The following is an 18,797-nucleotide window of genomic DNA, read 5'->3' on the forward strand; positions in this document are numbered from 1 at the left end:
GAAACCCCGCGCTGGTACAACCGCAGAACACCCGAGAAGAAACGGCCAAGGCACTTGGAGGTAGCTGGGCGCTGACGACTTCAGCGGGTGCAGAGGGGGGGTGCTTCAGCAAAAACGAGTAAGGATCGGACTACCGACACCCTCCTACCGCGGCCCGCCCGGGCAGGGGTGAGAGCTGTGGGACCGCTGAGGCCCTCCACTCGTGCCCACAGTCCACCGCAGCCCTCGCCTCGCGTCGCCGGAAGTGGCCTCCCATTCGCCTCTCCGCATATTTCCTGAACTCCCATCCCCACCCGTCACCGGCGCCCAGCCAGGGGGACACTTCACACACACAGCAACGTTGTGTCCTGCTCAGGGCGCGCGGGCGGAGAGCGCACGCAGGGAATCGCCCCTCCGACGAGCCGCCGGGGGCTGTCCGCGAGTCGCACCGTCGATGCAGCGACTGGGAAGACCCCGCACGCCGAGCCCGTGATATCGCGAGACCTGATAGCCCCGCCCCCGCGCTGGCCCGCCGGAAGCGGAAGTCAGGCGAATGTCGGCTTGTTGCCCCAGTGGCTCCGTTACCTTGGAGAGCTGAAGTAGTGGGAGATCCTTTGGCAGCGGTGTGGGCCGGAGGTGGGTGTTCCTGCGTGTGCGGCTGGGGGGTGCGGCCGGAGCGGGATGGATGCAGCCCTCGGCGAGCCGGTCGCCCGTTGTGGGGGCCGCAGGGAGCTGGGCAGGCCGAGCCAAGGGGCCGCACGGAGCGGGGATCCCTCTCGGCCTCCACAGGCCGTCGCGTCTGGGGCGCTGAGGTGCTCCGGGAGGGAGCAGACCTGTCAGAGCCTTGGTGGGCAAGCCCTGCCGGGCCCTGGTGGAGGTCTGGGTCCGTCTCCTGGGCAGCGAAGGCCCAGTGCGAGCAGTCTTGTCCGGCGTCAGTCGCCTGCAGCCAGAGTTGCCTGTGGTGTTACTTATAAAGAAACTAGTGGTAATAAGTAAATAAATCTTTAAAAAAGGGGGAGGGGCGCCTGGGTGGCTCAGATGGTTAAGCATCTGCCTTCGGCTCAGGTCACGATCTCCAGGTCCTGGGATCGAGCCCCACGTCAGGCTCCCAGCTCAGCAAGGGGGTCTGCTTCTCCCTCTGCTTGTGCTCGCTGTTTCTCACTCTCAAATAAATAAATCTTAAAAAAAAAAAAAGAGAGAGAGAGAGAAAGAAAAACTAGTGGTGTTGGAGGACGGGTCTGAAGGGCTGACGCCTTCCTTTCGAGGAAGAGAAGGAAGAGAACGCAGCGTGTTCTCCTTCTTGCTCGGACTAGCCTACTGGTTTAGAAGGCCCAGCGGAGCGTTTGTAACCAGCCCCTTCTCCCCTGCCCCCACCCCACACACCTTTTGAGGGTTTCTTTCGAGGGATTCAAGCGTTTTTTTTCCCTCCCACAGATCGAAACAACATAAACATTAAACATTGCAGCTGGCTCAGATTGCTGGGGTAAGTAAAGCTCAGATCTATAAGAATTCTATTTAAGTCCCATTCTCATGAGTGCTGGTAAAGAAACTTGTTCACTTGTGGCAGGGGGGATCGTGGGAGTAGTATTTTTACCTTGCCTTATAATTTTTTACTCCCTGTCTGGTGGGATATGGGTCATCCTTCTGGAGATTTCTGTGATTCCTCTAAAAATCCGGGCACGATTTTCCTTAGCTGAACTTACTACAAATCATCCCTTGGATTTGAGAATTTGACATCAGTTTGCCAATCCCAGACACACTGAAAGTCTATGAGAGCAGTAGCCTGAAAGAGAAAACTTCTGGGTATTGCTTCTTGCATCCACACAATAGCCTGGGTTTAATTTTGTTGGGTTAAGGGCAGTAGTATCAATATTGGCATATGTCTTGAGGGATTTGGCAGAAAAACTAATGAAGAAGCTGCCTTTCACCATCACATGTCTTTGTCAAAGGCTTTCATTTTAAGTTGAAGTAATACAGGAAGAAAAAATAATTTTAGGTTGTCAGGCAAGAGGGGGAGATTCAGTTTTAAAGTTTTAGCATGATGTCACATACGTCCCAAATCATAAAACTGGCTTTAGGAGTCTTGAGGCAAAGAGTAGAAAGATGAAGTTTGGGTTAGGAAAGGCAGGGGACAGGAGTACTGACCACTGTTTGGCCAAGGAAGACTGGTAAGAGGGCTGCCTACCCAGTACTGATCGGGCTGGCTTCCAGATCTTGGATAAAGATTAAAAGAAGTGAACTCTTGGTCCCCTGGTTTCTCAAGGATGAGGCCTCTTGTAGCCTAAGCCAAATCCTTTCTCAGAGAACTGATGTCAGCTCTCTGAGAACGTGGCTGCAGAAATACTACTTGAATGAACCCATACTTGGCCTGGGGAACCCAGCCGATAAAAGATTTCAGGGTTTTTTTAGCTGTTAGACAGTATCGTAGTTATTTTTCATTTTGTCATAGAATAAGAGTACATTGGATGCCTTTATAAAGTATCCTACACTTGAGTAGCTATTCATTTAAATGCTTATTTGCCTTTCCATTTTCATGTCTCTCCTGTATTTTCAGTTTCTCTTTTTTACTGGTTTTCTTTTCTTATAAACAACCTCAGGTACACTGTCCTGGGAAAAACGAGGTAATCTTCCAGTAACTGCTTTGCTACTGCCTTTTTTTCTCTTGTGTTCAGTGAAGCTTCTTGAAAGCTTAGTCTGTAATCCGTGTAGATTTCTAGTTCCTTAGCTTCCAATTACTTCTCAATAAACTGCAGTCCTGCTTCAATCCCTAGTACTCTAACATAATCGCCTCCTGATGGCTAAATCCAATTAATTTTCTCTTCTTGGTTCTATCATTGTGCCATTCAGCACTGAGGACCATTCACTCTATTCTCTTGCCTTCTGTGGGAAGCTCTTCTGGTTCTTATCTGTGTGTGTGTGTGTGTGTGTGTGTGTGTGTGTTCTCCTCTTCTTCTTTATTTCCAACTTCCTTATAGGTCATTGTTCTCCAGGATTCTGCTCCTTGATACTCTTATTCCACAGTCTTCCTGAGAAATCTCATCCACTCTCATAGCATTAAGCACCAACAGAATTGCTGATGTCTCCCATAGTTATCATCACCCTAGTTCTCAGTTCCATATAGGTAACTGGGAGCTCACTCTCCATGTGGACGTACATACCATAATGAACTTCAAACTCTGTATCCTCACCTACCCTTTTTCCTGTAGTTACGGCATCACAGCCCATCCAGTCATTTGGCTAGAAGCCTGGAAGTTATCCTTTACTCCCCCCTCTTCTTCCAGCATCTAGTTAGTGGTTAATTTCTCCTGGAATTCTTAAAAAACTGTGCTCAGATTTTCTGCCTCAGATCGAGCCCTCGAGTCCTGCAGTAATCTGCCTTTGGTGTGTCCCTCACTAATCTCTTCTCTCCCTTAGCAAAGTGGTCCTTCTAAATAGTTTGCCCTTGAGGCTTCCCTGCTTAAACCACTTAGGTTTAAGGCTCCCCCTTTCCTACCAGAGTAAGTGCGAAGTTGCTTGCATTGAACACAGTTTTTCAGTTTGGTCCCTGACCATTTATTTGTTCAGCTTTGTTTCTTGACATTCACTGTTCCTCCCTTTGTATTTACACTATGTCTGTCTCTTACACTAGACTGAGAGCTCTTTGGGGGGTAGAGACCATGATATATTGTTCATCTTTGTATCCCAGGCGTCAGCACAATGCCTGTGGTACAGAAATCAAGAAATACCAGACTGAATGTCTAAAACCATCTTAAATTTAAAACTATACAAAGACTTTTACGAGTACCTTACCTAAAATTGTTCATTTCTTGGTTTTTTACACTACCTGGTGAGACAGTATTTTTTTTTTTTAAATTCTCATAGAAACCTATTAAAAACTGTACAGAATTTCAGGATGACAGACACTTCTGAAGCTGTTCCCAATTTTGAAGAGATGTTTGCCAGTAGATTCACAGAAGATGACAAAGAGTACCAGGAATACCTGAAACGCCCTCCTGAGTCCCCTCCAATCGTTGAGGAATGGAATAGCAGAGCTGGTGGGAACCAGAGAAATAGAGGCAATCGGTATGTATTACTTCAGGAGACATGCAGGTGGCTGATGTGGGAGAGGACGGCTTTACTCCATGAGCCCATAAGGCCAGTGAGGGCAGGAACCAGTGTTTCTGTTCAGTACGGTGCACCTCGTGCCTGGTAACTGCCTGCACACAGTGAGTGGCTGGTAAATATTTGCTTTAATATTTTGTCAGCATCATGTATTTTTTTCTTTGCCGTTCAATTGTGTATGTGTTTTAGTGTTCTCTTTTAAAATGTTCTTTCTGCGGACTGACATTTTATTTTCTCTGCAAATATGCTTTACAAACCTAGAGTCTTCTACAAAACTTTGTGCTGGATTCCATAAGGAAGGCATTGTCTTTGGTTTTACTTTAGAAAGTTATACAATGGAAATTTCATCTATTTAATAATTCAAAATAGATAAAAGGAATAAATGACCTTACTGCTCTTGTACAATTGAATAGACTTCAGTTTGATTCAGAACTATCCTATTGTTGTGGGTTTTGTGTTGTGGTCTGCCTATTTCTCTGCAAAGTGTATCCAGTATAATACTGGAAGAATGACTTAAATCTTAGGAAAGTTTTGAATAACTGGTGCTCTATGTAACATTCTGCAGAGAAAAATTTTTTTACTGTCTTGTTATGGAGTATTAGATTGAGAAATAAAATGCACTGGGATAGATTTGTCATTCGTGTTTTTTAAAAGGGAAGTATAAAAACCTTTTTGTTTTGTTGTTGTAGGTTGCAAGATAACAGACAGTTTAGAGGTAGGGATAGCAGACGGGGGTGGCCAAGTGACAATCGATCCAATCAGTGGCATGGACGATCCTGGGGTAACAATTACCCGCAGCACAGACAAGAACCTTACTACCCCCACCAGTACGGACACTATGGTTACAACCAACGGCCTCCCTATGGTTACTACTGATGGAAATGTCAGCAGCTTTTAGTAAAACCATTTCCTCTGTTAACATGACAAAAGTTTGTGTGTATCTTCTGTTGGTCATAATCTTACATCTGATTTCAGAGAGTGGATTATTAACTTTTTGGAACTTGTGACTTTTTTTTAAAAAATGAGATCTTACTAGAGATGTGATGGTTCAGTAAGCCCCTAAAAAGGTTGTGGATTATATTGCCTGACTTCTACCTCAGATTCTATTTTGTTTTATGACTTAATAGTGCTTTGAACTTGGTGTCTGTTTTCCTTGTTTGACCGCTAGGAGTTCTGTCTTTGTTTTACACAGAAATAAAAATTTTAAAGTAGAAAATGCTTGATTTGACTTTGTAAGATACGGAAGTATCCATATACTCAGATGTGCTCATTCCTAAATTTTTACAGAAGTTAGTGCAGTCAACTCATGAACGCACAACTATGCTTACTTGTACTGTACGTGACATCAGCAGTTAAAGGTAAAGCAATTGTAGATGTTTCTTTGGCTTTTGTTGTCGTGACCGTGGTACTTTGTCACTACTCCCGGTATGAGTCAGTTCCACAATCGCTTTGGTCTCTTTTTAGAGGGATGTCAAGAATAAAGCCATAAACTGGGGAAGGGACCCTTCTCACTTTCAGTGTCTTGATCTAGTGGTGGTGAGATTGGGGCACACAGTCATTTCATAAGGCTTTTTGCTAAGTTAAAGCACATCAAAATTCACGTGTTATACAAAAGTTTAACTCTGTAAATGTTCCCTTTTCCTTTTCAATAGTACGTATATAATGCTGCATTCCAACTACTTTTATGATATTTAATGTGAATTGATTGTACAATGTTATATTCACTTCCAAATGTGCACCTTTGCTGCTTCCTCTTGTATAAATACAGTGATGCTGTAACTTCCTTTTAGACTGATCAGTTTATTCCAGATCATTTTAATGGCCACACAATGGTTTTATTCAAATAAAATACAAGATTAAGCAATTTCTCTCTCAAGTTTTGGCAGTTAGACTGTTCATTAACGTGATGAACCTTTTGGTTTTTTGTTGCTCTTCCCTTTGTAGCTGTTGAAAAGGCTTATTTGGCTTAAGAGTAATATTAAGAGTAGAAGTTTCATCGTAGGGAAAAGGAATATAAAGGCAACTCCCTAAATCTGCCTTCTGCTGACTTCTCTCTTAGCACTCCACTCTTGAGTGGCCCTTGAGGTTGACTTCTCCAGGCACTACTTCTCCATGCTCTGGATCCAACTCTCCCCTCCACTCCCCTTCCTGAAGAGCCATCCTTTCAGGTAACTGTTTGATTGGAAAGGATCTAATAAATCAGGTCTTCACACTCAGATGTAAATAAAATTTCAACAATAAGATAAGGGTTTTCCCTATACCCCTCTAATTACATCAGTAGGCACAGTGCTGTTCCATCTTTATCTTTATACTACAGATAAGTAGCCTAGAGAGTTAAGAATGGCTTCACTGCATGCCAAGATCCTCTCTGAAGGCAGATGGGTTGTGAAAAATATCTGTCAATTGATAAAGCACAGACACTGACTCCCTGAGGTAGTAGCTGGCCACAGCTTTAGAATGGGATCCTAACAGCCCTCCGCTGTGCTGGCTGCTGGCACTAATTAAGGAGACCTGTGGATGCGTGGGGCAGGGTTGGAGTGAGGGATGGGTCTCAGGAAGCTAAAAGGAAAGTTTATTTTCAAACAGTATTTAAAGATTCACAGATGGCCTGAGTATCAGCCCTGCTTGAAAATATGATAAGTGTCCTTTAACATGAATTATTTCTGCGTTCTGCATGAGTAGCCTACGTGGTGGTGGTTTTTCACCATTAGACTCTCCCCTGTCTGCTTAAAACTGAGAGGAATAGGGGCGCCTCGGTGGCGCAGTCGTTAAGCATCTGCCTTCGGCTCAGGGTGTGATCCCGGCGTTCTGGGATCGAGCCCCACATCAGGCTCCTCCGCTGGGAGCCTGCTTCTTCCTTTCCCACTCCCCCTGCTTGTGTTCCCTCTCTCGCTGGCTGGCTCTGTCAAATAAAATCTTAAAAAAAAAAACAAAAAACTGAGAGAAATAAGTCATGGCTTCTGCTTCATGTGGGAGAGACTGAAAATAACATTAAAAAAATTTAAGGATAATTCCGAGAATTATCTGAAGAAGAAAGAATTAAAATAGTGTCACACGGAATTAATCTCAGATCGTCAGTTGTAATAGCCTATAGCATTTCTTGTAAGGAATCCTCGTGTCCAGTCCCGTCCTTACATGGAGAAAAATCAGTTAAACATGGAGCTTATGGGCTCACCTGTGAAAATGAGGATAATACCCTGCCACTCTTCACAGGGTCATTATAAAAATAAGTGACCAAATATACAAGAGCTTAAGATAGGGGCGCCTGGGTGGCTCAGTTGTTAAGCGTCTGCCTTCGGCCCAGGGCGTGATCCCAGGGTCCTGAGATCGAGCCCCGCATCCGGCTCCCTGCTCTGCTCCGCTGGGAGCCTGCTTCTTCCTCTCCCACTCCCCCTGCTTGTGTTCCCTCTCTCGCTGGCTGTCTCTCTCTCTGTCAAATAAATAAATTCTTAAAAAAAAAAAAAAGAGCTTAAGATAGAAACTAGGGCATATGACCATTAAACTCCAATGGCACATAATTGGTGCTGTATAAACATTTGTTGAATCAATGGGAGGGAAGTATTTGTTAAATTGTAAAGCACAGTGTTGGTCTAAAGGATATAGAGCGACTGATAGACGATAAGGTAGAGGAGACTGATTATTCAGAGTAAAGATTTGTAATTCTTATGCGAATTAATATATGAATTAGCAAAAGAAGGAGAAATTATATCCTTCAGAATATAACAAATTTCAAATATCAAAGAAAATTTATGTAAACACTGAGCTAAAATTAGTAGCATTTGCTTTTTGAAATTGACACTGATTTTAAAATGTCAAATGCTGATTATGGAAACATACCAGATTAATATCCTTTTGAGACCAGCTTGCTGGAGACTTGAGATAGAGGGTTTTTTTTTTCCTTTCTTGAATGCTAGAAGGATTTGAGATTATCCAGAGTATTCATAACCATGGGTCACAGCTCTGAGGATAGTTTGAACTCTTAAAACCAGATAGGAAAAAAGATATCTGGTGAGATATCTAGCATAGTTTTGGTTTTCAAAGCTGCAATCCTTATAGTATAATGCTAAACAGACAGGATGTAATTTTCCCTTTGCAACTTAATCGCCTAAAGGAAAATCTAGAACTTTATGATAGAATTAAGAGTAATGAGATATCAGTTTTAAGGTTAGAATACTAAAATGGAAGGAAGTGATCTCTTGCCCTGAAGATTACTGCTAACACTAATTCTGAACTCTAATAAAAGCACCACACCTTATTTCTAAAGACAGTTATTTTAACACGTAAAATTTTTTCTCAGACCTATTCCCTTTGATTCATTCAACCCAAACACAGATTTGGCTGTATATGGAAACCTATGCCCTTGACCTTTAACTTCTTTTATTTAGTACTATTGCTTATAGTGAAAGGCTATTTTTTTTTCATTAGAAAATGTAGGAGATATATTCCCAGCTCATAGCAACTTGTAATACCATTTAATAACTTCAGTTAGCTGGAAAGATGACTTGTGAAAGTGCTTACTTTGGTAATGTTAGACAAACTGAGATATTATAAACCATTCACTGAAAAGCTTATTTGGGATTTGTCTTTCAGTATCTTGTATTTTGACCACAGAAGCATATTTGAGATATAAATGAGGATTCTGAAGTACTAAATACTTTGGCTAATTCTGTGTGAAAAACCCAATTATATAGGTCACTCAGTGTCCTTCCTCTATTTATAAATTTAGAAATCTGTTCTTTTACAATCTTCTGTGTTTTAATTTAGAATGAATTAAGGCCAACAGGAGTAAATACTCTTGAAGTTGGTAGGAGTTACAATGTTAATTTTTAGATTTCTACTTCAGAATTCAGATACACTCTTTGTCCTGTGTTCTGTGTTATCTAAAAGATTTCTCTTGGCTCCTGATAAATTATTATGGAGCCAAATCAACAACTAGATTCAAATAGATTATACCACTGGACTCCAAGGAAGCCTTGAGCAGGTATCTCCTCCTTTCCAGAAGGCTAGACCTCTGCTAGGGCCAGCTTCTGAGGAAAGTAGTGGCGGCGGCAGAGAACCCTTAACCTGTGGACATTCTGGAAGAGGATGGCCTGGGTCCAGCTGGCTGCGTGGGGCTTGTCAGTAGGGCCACACGCTGTCAGGACGTGCCAGAGTTGAAGAGGAAGTAGCTGCAGCCCCTGTACCCTGCGGAGGCTGCTAGGTGCCCAAGAAACATTCTTATCTGAGGAGTTGGTTACCAGTGCTCGCAGACTGGGAAAGCGGAGATAAGCTGTGGATAATGCCCCCCAGATATTCAGATTTACAGGGCGGTATGGGAGAAGCAGGTTAAGAGGGCAGGTCTTCCATCAAAACTGCTAACGTGTAATCTGACTGCCCCCTTGTAGGATTAAGTGAAAGCATTTACAGCAAGTATGCATCATGGGGCTGGGCCCACAGTCGGTTGCAGGTCCGTGTGCATTCACAAGTAGAGTGAGATGTGGGGGACCTCTGGGCTGACCTGGGTGCAAGAAATGCAGCTCACAAGTCTTCACCAGTGTCTCCGTGGGCTGATGGGCTAATTCAGTTGGTGTTTTCATTCCGGTCCCTAAGGGACACACAGAGCACCATGTATTAATTACCAGTTAGATTTCCTCTGGGTTTCAGTGACTTCTCCTGGGACAGCTTCAGGGGATGATGTGATGATGACCTCATGGTTTTTTTCCACTGCCAGTGCCTTTAACTCCCTAAAGGATCCCCAGCCTTTGTTTGAATTACATAAATAAAGCTGCTGTAATTGCTAAAGGCCAGAGCTTTTTCATTTGAGTGTTTTCTCATTTTAAAATTTCCTTCACTATATATGTTTGGTATGTATACAAAATAATAAACGTTATAAAAAAGTGAGCCACCACCAATCACTGTACTCATCCAGTGATATGGTCTGTTGTGTACGCTTCTTCAACCATGCCCACACACATATGTATAAACTTGATATGTTTTCCCTTTACTAAAGTGAGATTGTATGTATAAATATATACACACATGTATATTATTCTGTTTATGTAACATAATAGACATGACTTCAGTTCAGTAACTATAGATTAAAAATTAACAGCCTAATATTCTACAGTATGGATTTTCTGTTGATTATGTGATTATTCTCCTACAGGCAGACACTTAGATTGTTTCCCCTTTTATGCCAATATATTCTTCGGCATTTTTATGTGTTCTATGAGGTATTCTCCAAAGTAGGATTATTAGGTTAAAACACCTGTATTTTTAGTAAGTGCCACATTTTCTAAAACACTATAGCAATTCACATTCCCATTAGCAACACATGAATGTACATATACCTGTCTCCCCCTCCCTTCCTAGGACTTCAGCTTTTTGTCTAGAGGCCACGGGCTTTTTTGTTTTTGAAATCAGAAAACTTTACTAGGGTTTATCTCCTTGTCAACCATTCTTTGTCAGTGTTTCCCCTGGGATGCTGCACCTTTTATTCCTTAAAATAATTCTTTTCAATATTTTCTTGATCATATCTTAGTTCTTGTTCTGTTCCACTTTTTGGGTTCTTTTTCAGGACCCCAGTTGTGTCTGTGTTGACTTCCCTTTGCCTGACTTCTAGATCTGTCATTTTACTTTCTTTGCTCACCTTTTCTCTATCCTGCCCTCCAAATTCTGTGCCCTATTTTCAGCCTCTTTATTGTTTCCAACATAGCCTTTATTTCCATGATGCTTTTATTTTTTAAAAAATTTGATTAGCCTCATTTCAAGTGCTCAGTAACCACATGTGCCTAGCAGCTACCATACTGACAGCATAGTTTTTGAAGAGGACTAAAGGCTTGGAGTTCTGCTGACTTGACTCACTCCCCTATTCTCCAGTTCTCCAAGCCCCAAGGTATCTCTAGGGAACGTAAGGCTCTGAAAGTTTGAAAGCCAGTGTGATAGTAAAATCATATCATGGAGGAGTTTCATATAGAAATGACCACTGAGTCTGTAAACCGTGCTGCCAAGTTTGGGGGTTCCCTGCTGCCCAGACTCTAGTTCAAGGGGACTAGATGGACCCTGTGGCACACAGCCAGAAAATGATTACAAAATGCTGACAACCTTATCAACTGACTTATAAGGATCATCAGAGGAAAGCCTATATGGGCAGAAGTAGGTGGTCTTGGAGTCTAGAAAAGGGGAGCTCCTGTGCCAGGAAGTGTCAGTGTCCAGTGTTGTCCCAGGAAAGGGGCTAAGAATATAATGGGTCTATCTCAGATGGTCAGAGCTCCCCTGCCCCATCCCCTAATTTGCTTGGTTCTGATCCCAAGCCCTCCAAGCAGTCTTCAAATGATGACTGGTTTAAAGAGATTTCCCAAAGTAACAATGTATTCACTAGAAAACCCCACTATATAGTCTGTTTGGCGGGTGTGTTCTTCACTCAAATTAAGAAACTGGCATCATGTTTAGAAATGAGTTTCTTGCCAATTTTCCAGCCCAATTCCATTTTCAAAAACACCAACTAAACTGGGATTTCTGAAAGCTGCAGAATGAAGGGAGACGCTCGGGGCCATGCTGACTCCACGGAGGTACTGAGCTGGGACTTCTGAGTACCCAGCCAAGGAAGTTAACTCCACACTCTGGCCCAAACTGAACTCAAGGAATCTGGGGATAAGCCTAAGAAATGTCTCCAAGACCAGACAAGAAGGGTCAGAGTGCGACACCGGTGGTCAGGTGCTACAGAAGACATTTCCAGTGGTACTGCTCACTTTGAAAGGAACTGTCTGCCCCTTCAAATTCTGCGTGGCTTTCTGCTCTTGCATTATGGTGCCACCTCTTGGATGTAAACTGAAAATCTAGCTTCTTAAAATTTTTAGTCTCTAGTCACATGCATTTTAAAAATGTGTAGTAGGGGTCACAGTGGGTTTTTAAATTTATATCCTGCATTACAGTTAATGAACTACTTACCCAAATCCCTTACTACAAATCCCTGGGCGGGGGCTATGCTGGTAGCCCAGAGCCCAGAGCGAAACTGCCTCCTGAAGTCTGAGTTTTTAGTTGTTTGTAACTTTAGACATTGCAAAGGTGCCACCTACATCCTCCGATTCTCTCTCCCCATCTAGACACAAAGGAGTGGGGAGAGGCTAACAGAGCTTTTAGAAAATACCAGAGCTCTTCTGAGTGGCCTCTATTCCTGCTGGAGGGGGTGATTCGTGGACAGGAAGCCTAGAGCTATTGCCTTTTTGCCTCCGTGAAAGAAGTGGGCCTAAGGACGAAGCGGGCACTACTAGCTTGAGTGAGTCAGGAATGAAAGGTGGGTCCTTTATGACATCACTGAGCGGCTCCATCAGACTCACCCCTAAATCATCCCGACCTCTGGACTTTCCAGGCACTGGGCTAATAAATCCCTTTACTGTGTAAGCCAGATAGAGTTGAGTTGGGTTTCTGTTACTTGTCAAGGAAAGCATCCTAACAGTAATCCACATAAAAAAACTGTAAGTAAAATGCCTTTAGAGCACACACTGGAACGTATGGAAAAGAGTAGGAGAAGTTCTGAAGCCAAGACCAGGTACAGTAGGAGCACTTTTGGAGGCAGTATGGCATAATGGCTTCGAGAAGAAGGCAGCTGAGCATAATTCATGTTCTGCCATCAGTACTGGCTGTGGTCTAGGGAGTCCAAGTGACGACTCTTGTCTTGGTTCCTATCAACAGAGTAAGAGTTGTATTAGATGGCTGTGTCCCAGCTCTTTCACCATAAATAGTTTGTATTATTGGTCCTTCTTGGGGATTTTGTATTTTTAAACATTTTGTCTACCAATATATTTTGTCAAGTACTTAGACAAAAGCATACAACTGCTTTGATTCTGATCAGCAAAGGTAATGAACTTGTTATTTACCTGACCAAATCACTATAATTTGTATTAGATATTTAAAAACAAAGTATTTATCATTAGCTTTTCAAGCTTTAATGTAGATATGATTTCTGATAGGCTTTTACAAATACTGAAAGTAGCTTCCAGGCCCTCTTCTTTTAAGGATCTTTGGAGATTCATAAGAATTACCAGATTTGAAGACTGCACCATCCAACAAGGACAAAAATTCAGTGACTTCCCCAAAATAACAGTAAATTACAAGTCCTGATGATTATTACTTTCTCACAAAATGCTCCATAGAGTTTTCAAGAGACAGAAAAAGCATCTTTGTATTTCGATAAGCCTTTTAAAATATAAAGTAAGACCACAAAGCAGTGTGACAGGTTTTCTTCTGTCACTTGTAAACTCTCGAGAAGGCGATCCTCAGAACCCTGGAGGTGCTGTGGAAACGTCTTCATTAGTATCAGGACAAACTGCATCCAACCAGGAGTCCAGGGGTCTGGGTTCCAGGCACCCTCCTGCACGGTGTGATCCTGGATACAGAAGCCCCGTCACGGGATGAACGGGGCTGACGGAGGTCATCTTGAAGATCTTCCAGCTCTGTTATTCTGTAATGCGATGCAATCAGACTAACATGTTCCAAACTGTTTGGATGTCAGAACCTACACTGAATGTACAGTACTTTTCAAATTCCTACTTCTTTTTTGAGTCCTGTTCTTAACTTTTTTTTTCATGTTCTTCAGTGCACTGAAATATATTTTCCTACTTGACAGGCTCTTCGTGAATAGCAATTAAAAAGCTTCTCAAGGATGTACTTCTCATAACTTGCTTTTATTTTTTTTCAACTTGCTGCTTTAATTTCTCCAAGATCTCTTCTGCGGTCGTAGATGCTAATAGCTTCACCACCTTTTCACGGGATTTACCACCCTGGACCAAAAGGAAAAAACGGTGTCAGGATGACTCGGCGAACATTCTAGTGCTGTTACAGACAGCAGGGCTCAGCTGCAGCCGTCGCAGCCGTGTCCTTGGGGCTGCCGCAGGTGGGCTGCGGCTTTCCCAACAGCTGAGCTGGCACCTTCTCCGCTCATGTCTGGATTTCTGGTCTAACCAATGACTGTGTCTTAGGTTCCACCTTACCGCAAATGTTTACAACTCTCCAGGGTTCTTACCTTCATACACCAATTTTTGTAATAATAACAACTGGCATTGGAATTTCAAAGTGAATCGTGTCCAGACGTAGAATGTTGTGTTTTTAAGTAACTTCTTTGCTTAAATTAAAAGTGAAAATTATTTTTTAAATTACCAAATATTGCAATTTTACATAAACTTTGTATAAAAGTAATTCCAAATACAGAACAAAGTGCTCGTTCTGTTATACATTTCTGAAAATTAAAAAAAAAAAAAGAAAGAAAGAAAGAAATGCTCTAATTCCACAACCAACTAAGCCAAGGGTTTCATTTTGAAGCATCCTTTAAAGAAGGTAGAGCAGGGAATATCGATCGGGGTAGAAGTGTGGGAAGTGCCTTTCAGGCCAACGTCAGAGCATGTGCACTGACAGAATCAGAAATGATCGACCACACCTGGAGCTGTATCAAGGGACGTGGCCTGATGGGAGAGACTTTTAGATGCAGCCTATTAACCAAAGACACTGAATGCCCGCTAGAACCTGGATCTAGACAGTGTCTCACTAGAAGCATGGCAGGGTCTCATCCTGCACATTCTATTTCAGTAAGTCTTGAGTGATGCCCAAGAACGTGTTTTAGACGTCATTCCCAGGTGATTTTGATACCCACCCCCAGAGCAAACCCTGGGGGGGGGGGTTGAAGTAAAAAATGACTTCACCTGGCCCTCTCTCTCCTTAATGAGTTTCTCCAGGGAGCCAGGATAACGTGGGGGACCAGAAACATGTTGATGGACTCACTAAAGGACCCCTTTCAGATTTGTTAGTATGGTGATGACTTGAGGAAGAGACAGACAAGATCCATCTGACAGCAGGTACAGGAATACATGTAGAAAGGAGAAAATGCTCGAAATGATGGCAACTAAGGAATACATGTACAGAGCATGGTCAGTCTGAATAAGGATCAAGGCAGTAGGAATGAAGGAGACTGCACAGAATTCACACATTTTAGTGATTAAATGGATGAGAGTTTTTTTTAAAAAACCTAGCTTTTCAATTACTTGGAAAAGAAAGAACCCTTATTTATAAAATAATGACATGTGTAATCATCCAAGCTGTTTCCAAAGAGACCTACCTTATCCAAAACCACGTCACTCTTCCTGAGCTCCAAGACCTTGGAAAGGTACCGACAGAGCTCGGCATTAGCCTCTCCTTCCGACGGGGGGGCTGCTATGGCCACGCTCACAGCTTCCGCAGTCACGTCTGGAACGAAATCAGTGCGGACTGTATCCTTAAGGAGCGAGGATATTTTGTACAAGGGTTTGCATTTCCCTGCACAGGGCGGGTTTTCCATCAATAACTACTGCACGAAGAAATGAGCGAGTCAACTGCTCACACTGGAGGGAACATGAACATGGTAACTATGCCTCCGCCACTTCAGGAAAGAAATCCAGAGAAAACCGACATTTCTCCCGTCCTGCAGACCAAGATGGGCAGTGTCCCGCCTCAGGCAACTGGAAACTGCCCGAGTGATACGAAGAGCCCAAGGCAGGATCCGGAGCTGGGTGTGAACGAGCCAGCTCACGGTTCTGTCACCTCACCGGGAAAATGAGAGCACCGGGCTAGATTCAGCTCATGTGAAATGCCTCTTTAAGGTTTGTAAAATGCAGCATTTAAACAAACAGCACTGTGTACACACTAATTCAACAGCACACAAACATGTTTTAGGGACTTCAAAATATTAGCTTGTTTAATCCTCATAACAGCTTTATGAAGAAGATGTTAATGCCATTATGATCTCCACTTTACAAATGAGGAAACAAATCCAGATGTGTCCAAGGGCACATGGCTATATAGCGATGTTGTAAGTCAAAGTTAAGTTTGAGTGCGTGCTTTGACATCCTGGGACAAAGAACATTGCTTTTGAAGAGTGCTCCTGCCTCCCTGACCAATACAGCCTTCATACAGTGCACTGGCCCCTAGCCCTCCACGGTTATTCCGGAGAGCGAGAAATATTTACTCAAAGGAGTTTGCAAGTGAGCTTAAGCTGGTCCCCACCTGGGGTTACGTTGGCATTTTCACACCCTCACACCTTGCCGCGTGCACGGTGTGGCCACAGAATCCACAAGGACAGAGTGGTGCAACAACCCGCCTCCTGTCCTGTCACAGATTCCAATTCTAAGGTGTGCCCTTTTCCTCATTTTAGTAGCTTTCAAATCCAGATGTCTCACAGTAGATGGCAAAGAAAGTGTTCAGTGGATTTTGTCTTGCTGGTTTACAGAACACTGGGTACCTTCCAGTGGATGGCATCTCAGATTTGATGACACACAGTGTGCTGACAGGGGACTGTCCACAGCGACTACTGAGAACATGCTGGCCATGGTGGGGGCAGCCCACACACAGCCAAGCGAACACAGCCACTAGCACAAACCACGCCCAGCACCCCAATTCGGAGGTCTTGTTTTCAAGGTGTAAAAAAAAGAAAAGGAATAAAGAGTTTGGAGATGAAAAAGACCTTCACAATAATTCAGATCAATGGTTCTCAAACTTTTTTCCCCACTCAGAATACCCCCCCCCCGCCCCTACACAAGTTCCCCTGGACTCCCAACATTGATAATAAATGAAACACAGCTACTCAGGAGCCCTGCCTGCTGGCCTCCCCGTGTCCACCTAAGAGATCCCTGAGGCACCGTTTGGGGGCCAGGGAATAGCCTGAAAGCCTCGTAGTCCAATATCCCATCCCACAGAGAGCAAGAACTGGGCCCAAAAAAGTTTTGTATTATTTTAACTTAAGTTCACACAGGAGCTGATGACCAGGGCTCTCAGAAACCAGGTTTTCTCTTCCTCCTCGGGCCAGTGGTCATTAAACTCAACCAAAATGTCTCTTCTTTCTTTCTCTGGCCAATGTCTCCAGTTCTGAAATAGGACAAACTAATAATTCTAGGCATCTTTCTACATGTGTCCTTTCTAATATAACATATTTTTAAGAGGGAAAATATACAATGGTTTTTCATCAAACTTGGTATGTTTTAAATATCGTATATCACTTTTGACACTGGATTTACACCTTTATATTAGAATCTAGAATTTTAAAACGGGGAAGCCTCTAATGGCAGATGTGAGAAATACACCGACTGTACAGGATCAACTTTCAGCTAACCAAGGCAAAGGGAGGATGGAGGGGGATTCCCCCACCCCGCTTCGTGACTCCCACCCCAGTGTCCACATATACCTGTTACAGCGTTTTGTTTGGACCCGGGTTTGGCATGGATGGCTATGGTGACACAACCTTTAGGATCAACCGCCACAGGCCCTAAGGGAGGAAGTGGTCTCTCTGGTTCCTTGCTCTGGCTCTTACCCTAAAACGACAACAACCACCACACTACAACTTTACAGGCTATAAGACACTTTCCCACACGTCTGAGCCTTCCACTACTCCCTTTCACCTTTAACCACGACAAGCTAGTCGCTCCCAGGAATTTCTGGCCACCCGGAAAGGTTTTCCAAGCATTCCAAATCAATTCTTGCACGAAGCCCTCCAATCAACCCAACCGAATGTTTTTCTCCTGCGCTGGGAAGACTCTGGCTCCCACACCTTAGTGATGGTCCCCAGCCCGGGCGCAGGGACCACTTCTTACTCATCCCTGCACCTCCGGCAGCACGAGCTGACACACGCCTGTGCGCAACGAAGCTGGAAGGGTGTGTATTTGGGGGAGAGGAAGGGACGGCGGTGGTCCTGAAGACCCACTCATGTGACGGAAGCTGTTGCCCACCTCCCTGTGCAGGGAACGGGGCAGCGGGGAGGCAGGTGCGCAGAGGGTGAGCACACCGGGGCGAGGACGCACTCCACGCGCTGGGGGAGCGGGGGATCGCTGGCCCTGCGCGGACCCTGCCGTCCGGAGAGAAGGGGGCGGGAGAAGGCCGCAGGAGCCCCGGGTCTCTGGGGTGCGAGCCGCCGGCGGTGCTCCCCCGCCCGCGTGCCCCGCCTCTCTCCCGCGCGCCGCCCACCCTCCCCCTGCCACGGGGCTTGCCACTGGCCTTGTTCGTCGCACCAGCTTTCTTGGGCATCTCAGCGCCGAAGGGGAGCCGGGCAGAGGTTCGGGCCCCGCGTCCGGACACAAGCTGCCTCAGCCCGCGGCCCAGCCGCAGCATCCCCTCGGGGGAGCCGGGCGGAGGCGAAGCAGCGCCGGAAGAGCCCTCCGCGCCTGCGCCTGCGCACGCGGGCGGGAGCGGCCCCGCAGACCCGCATCTTCGCTCCGGCCCCAGGGCGACCCCTCCCGGCCGGGGGGAGCATGATCCCTCGTCCTGGAAAGTGGCCCAGTAGACCGGAATGGAGAGCTGAGCTTGAATCCTGTAGTGGCGGCCCGCCCCCCCCCCCACACACACCCACACCCACACACCTCAGGGAGGAAGGCTGCGTTACCGCTGGTCTTCTCTTCCGTCCTGGGAACAAAGGATTGCAATGGGCGGCAAGGCCGGCACAGGGCCAGGTGTCGGCGGGCTCCTGCGGCCCACCAGCAGGTGCGGACGCAGCTCCCCATGGCCCACAGGTGGACGTGGAGCCTCGTGCAGCCTCAGCCCTTGGGCACATTCCACATACTGATGGAGCATCTGCCTTGTGCCAGGCGCTGAGGATTCCACAATGTAAAAGGAGAGGAAATAATCTTTTGTGTGGTGTGGCAAGTGATGAAACTGGAGGTGGGCAGAAGCAAGGCGCTGGTGCAGTCCCACGTGTTGAGAAAGATCACTGGCTGCAGCGTGGC

General features: G+C 44.9%; 2 protein-coding genes across 5 annotated transcripts; one reads left to right on the forward strand and one right to left on the reverse strand.

The window, feature by feature from the left end:
- Nucleotides 1–467: 467 nt before the first annotated feature.
- On the forward strand, nucleotides 468–5,956 carry RAMAC (RNA guanine-7 methyltransferase activating subunit). 2 transcript variants are annotated; one of them, XM_008687808.2, is made up of 4 exons: nucleotides 468–615; nucleotides 1,414–1,462; nucleotides 3,841–4,041; nucleotides 4,770–5,956. In XM_008687808.2, the coding sequence occupies exons 3-4, from the start codon at nucleotides 3,872–3,874 to the stop codon at nucleotides 4,954–4,956; spliced, it is 357 nt and encodes a 118-aa protein (XP_008686030.1). In that variant the 5' UTR covers nucleotides 468–615; nucleotides 1,414–1,462; nucleotides 3,841–3,871; the 3' UTR covers nucleotides 4,957–5,956. The 2 variants fall into 2 exon arrangements, with proteins under 2 accessions (XP_008686030.1, XP_008686031.1); XM_008687809.2 differs by having other exon boundaries at nucleotides 525–615; nucleotides 3,863–4,041.
- A 4,820-nt stretch (nucleotides 5,957–10,776) lies between these two features.
- CUNH15orf40 (chromosome unknown C15orf40 homolog) lies at nucleotides 10,777–18,243 on the reverse strand. Of its 3 annotated transcripts, none has more exons than XM_040642857.1 (4): nucleotides 18,073–18,239; nucleotides 17,267–17,393; nucleotides 15,170–15,297; nucleotides 10,777–12,743 (listed from the first exon to the last, which is right to left on the reverse strand). In XM_040642857.1, exons 1-4 carry the CDS (start codon nucleotides 18,184–18,186, stop codon nucleotides 12,552–12,554), a joined length of 561 nt encoding a protein of 186 aa, XP_040498791.1. In that variant the 5' UTR covers nucleotides 18,187–18,239; the 3' UTR covers nucleotides 10,777–12,551. The 3 variants fall into 3 exon arrangements, with proteins under 3 accessions (XP_040498791.1, XP_040498793.1, XP_040498792.1); XM_040642858.1 differs by lacking the exon at nucleotides 10,777–12,743 and adding an exon at nucleotides 12,992–13,841 and having other exon boundaries at nucleotides 18,073–18,235; XM_040642859.1 differs by lacking the exon at nucleotides 17,267–17,393 and having other exon boundaries at nucleotides 18,087–18,243.
- Nucleotides 18,244–18,797: the final 554 nt, after the last annotated feature.

This window comes from Ursus maritimus, unplaced genomic scaffold (assembly GCF_017311325.1).
Source record: "Ursus maritimus isolate PB19 unplaced genomic scaffold, ASM1731132v1 scaffold_27, whole genome shotgun sequence".
Taxonomy (NCBI): Eukaryota; Metazoa; Chordata; class Mammalia; order Carnivora; family Ursidae; genus Ursus; species Ursus maritimus.

Bases quoted from the DNA above. Each gene is read 5' to 3' on its own strand.
- RAMAC (XM_008687808.2), top strand. From the start codon at position 3,872: ATGACAGACACTTCTGAAGCTGTTCCCAATTTTGAAGAGATGTTTGCC. The intron at 4,042-4,769 runs GTATGTATTACT...TTGTTGTTGTAG, and splicing joins CAGAGAAATAGAGGCAATCG to GTTGCAAGATAACAGACAGT.
- CUNH15orf40 (XM_040642857.1), bottom strand. From the start codon at position 18,186: ATGCTGCGGCTGGGCCGCGGGCTGAGGCAGCTTGTGTCCGGACGCGGG. The intron at 17,394-18,072 runs GCCAGTGGCAAG...TTGTCGTTTTAG, and splicing joins AAGCTGGTGCGACGAACAAG to GGTAAGAGCCAGAGCAAGGA. The intron at 15,298-17,266 runs GTATATGTGGAC...ATTTCGTTCCAG, and splicing joins CAAACAAAACGCTGTAACAG to ACGTGACTGCGGAAGCTGTG.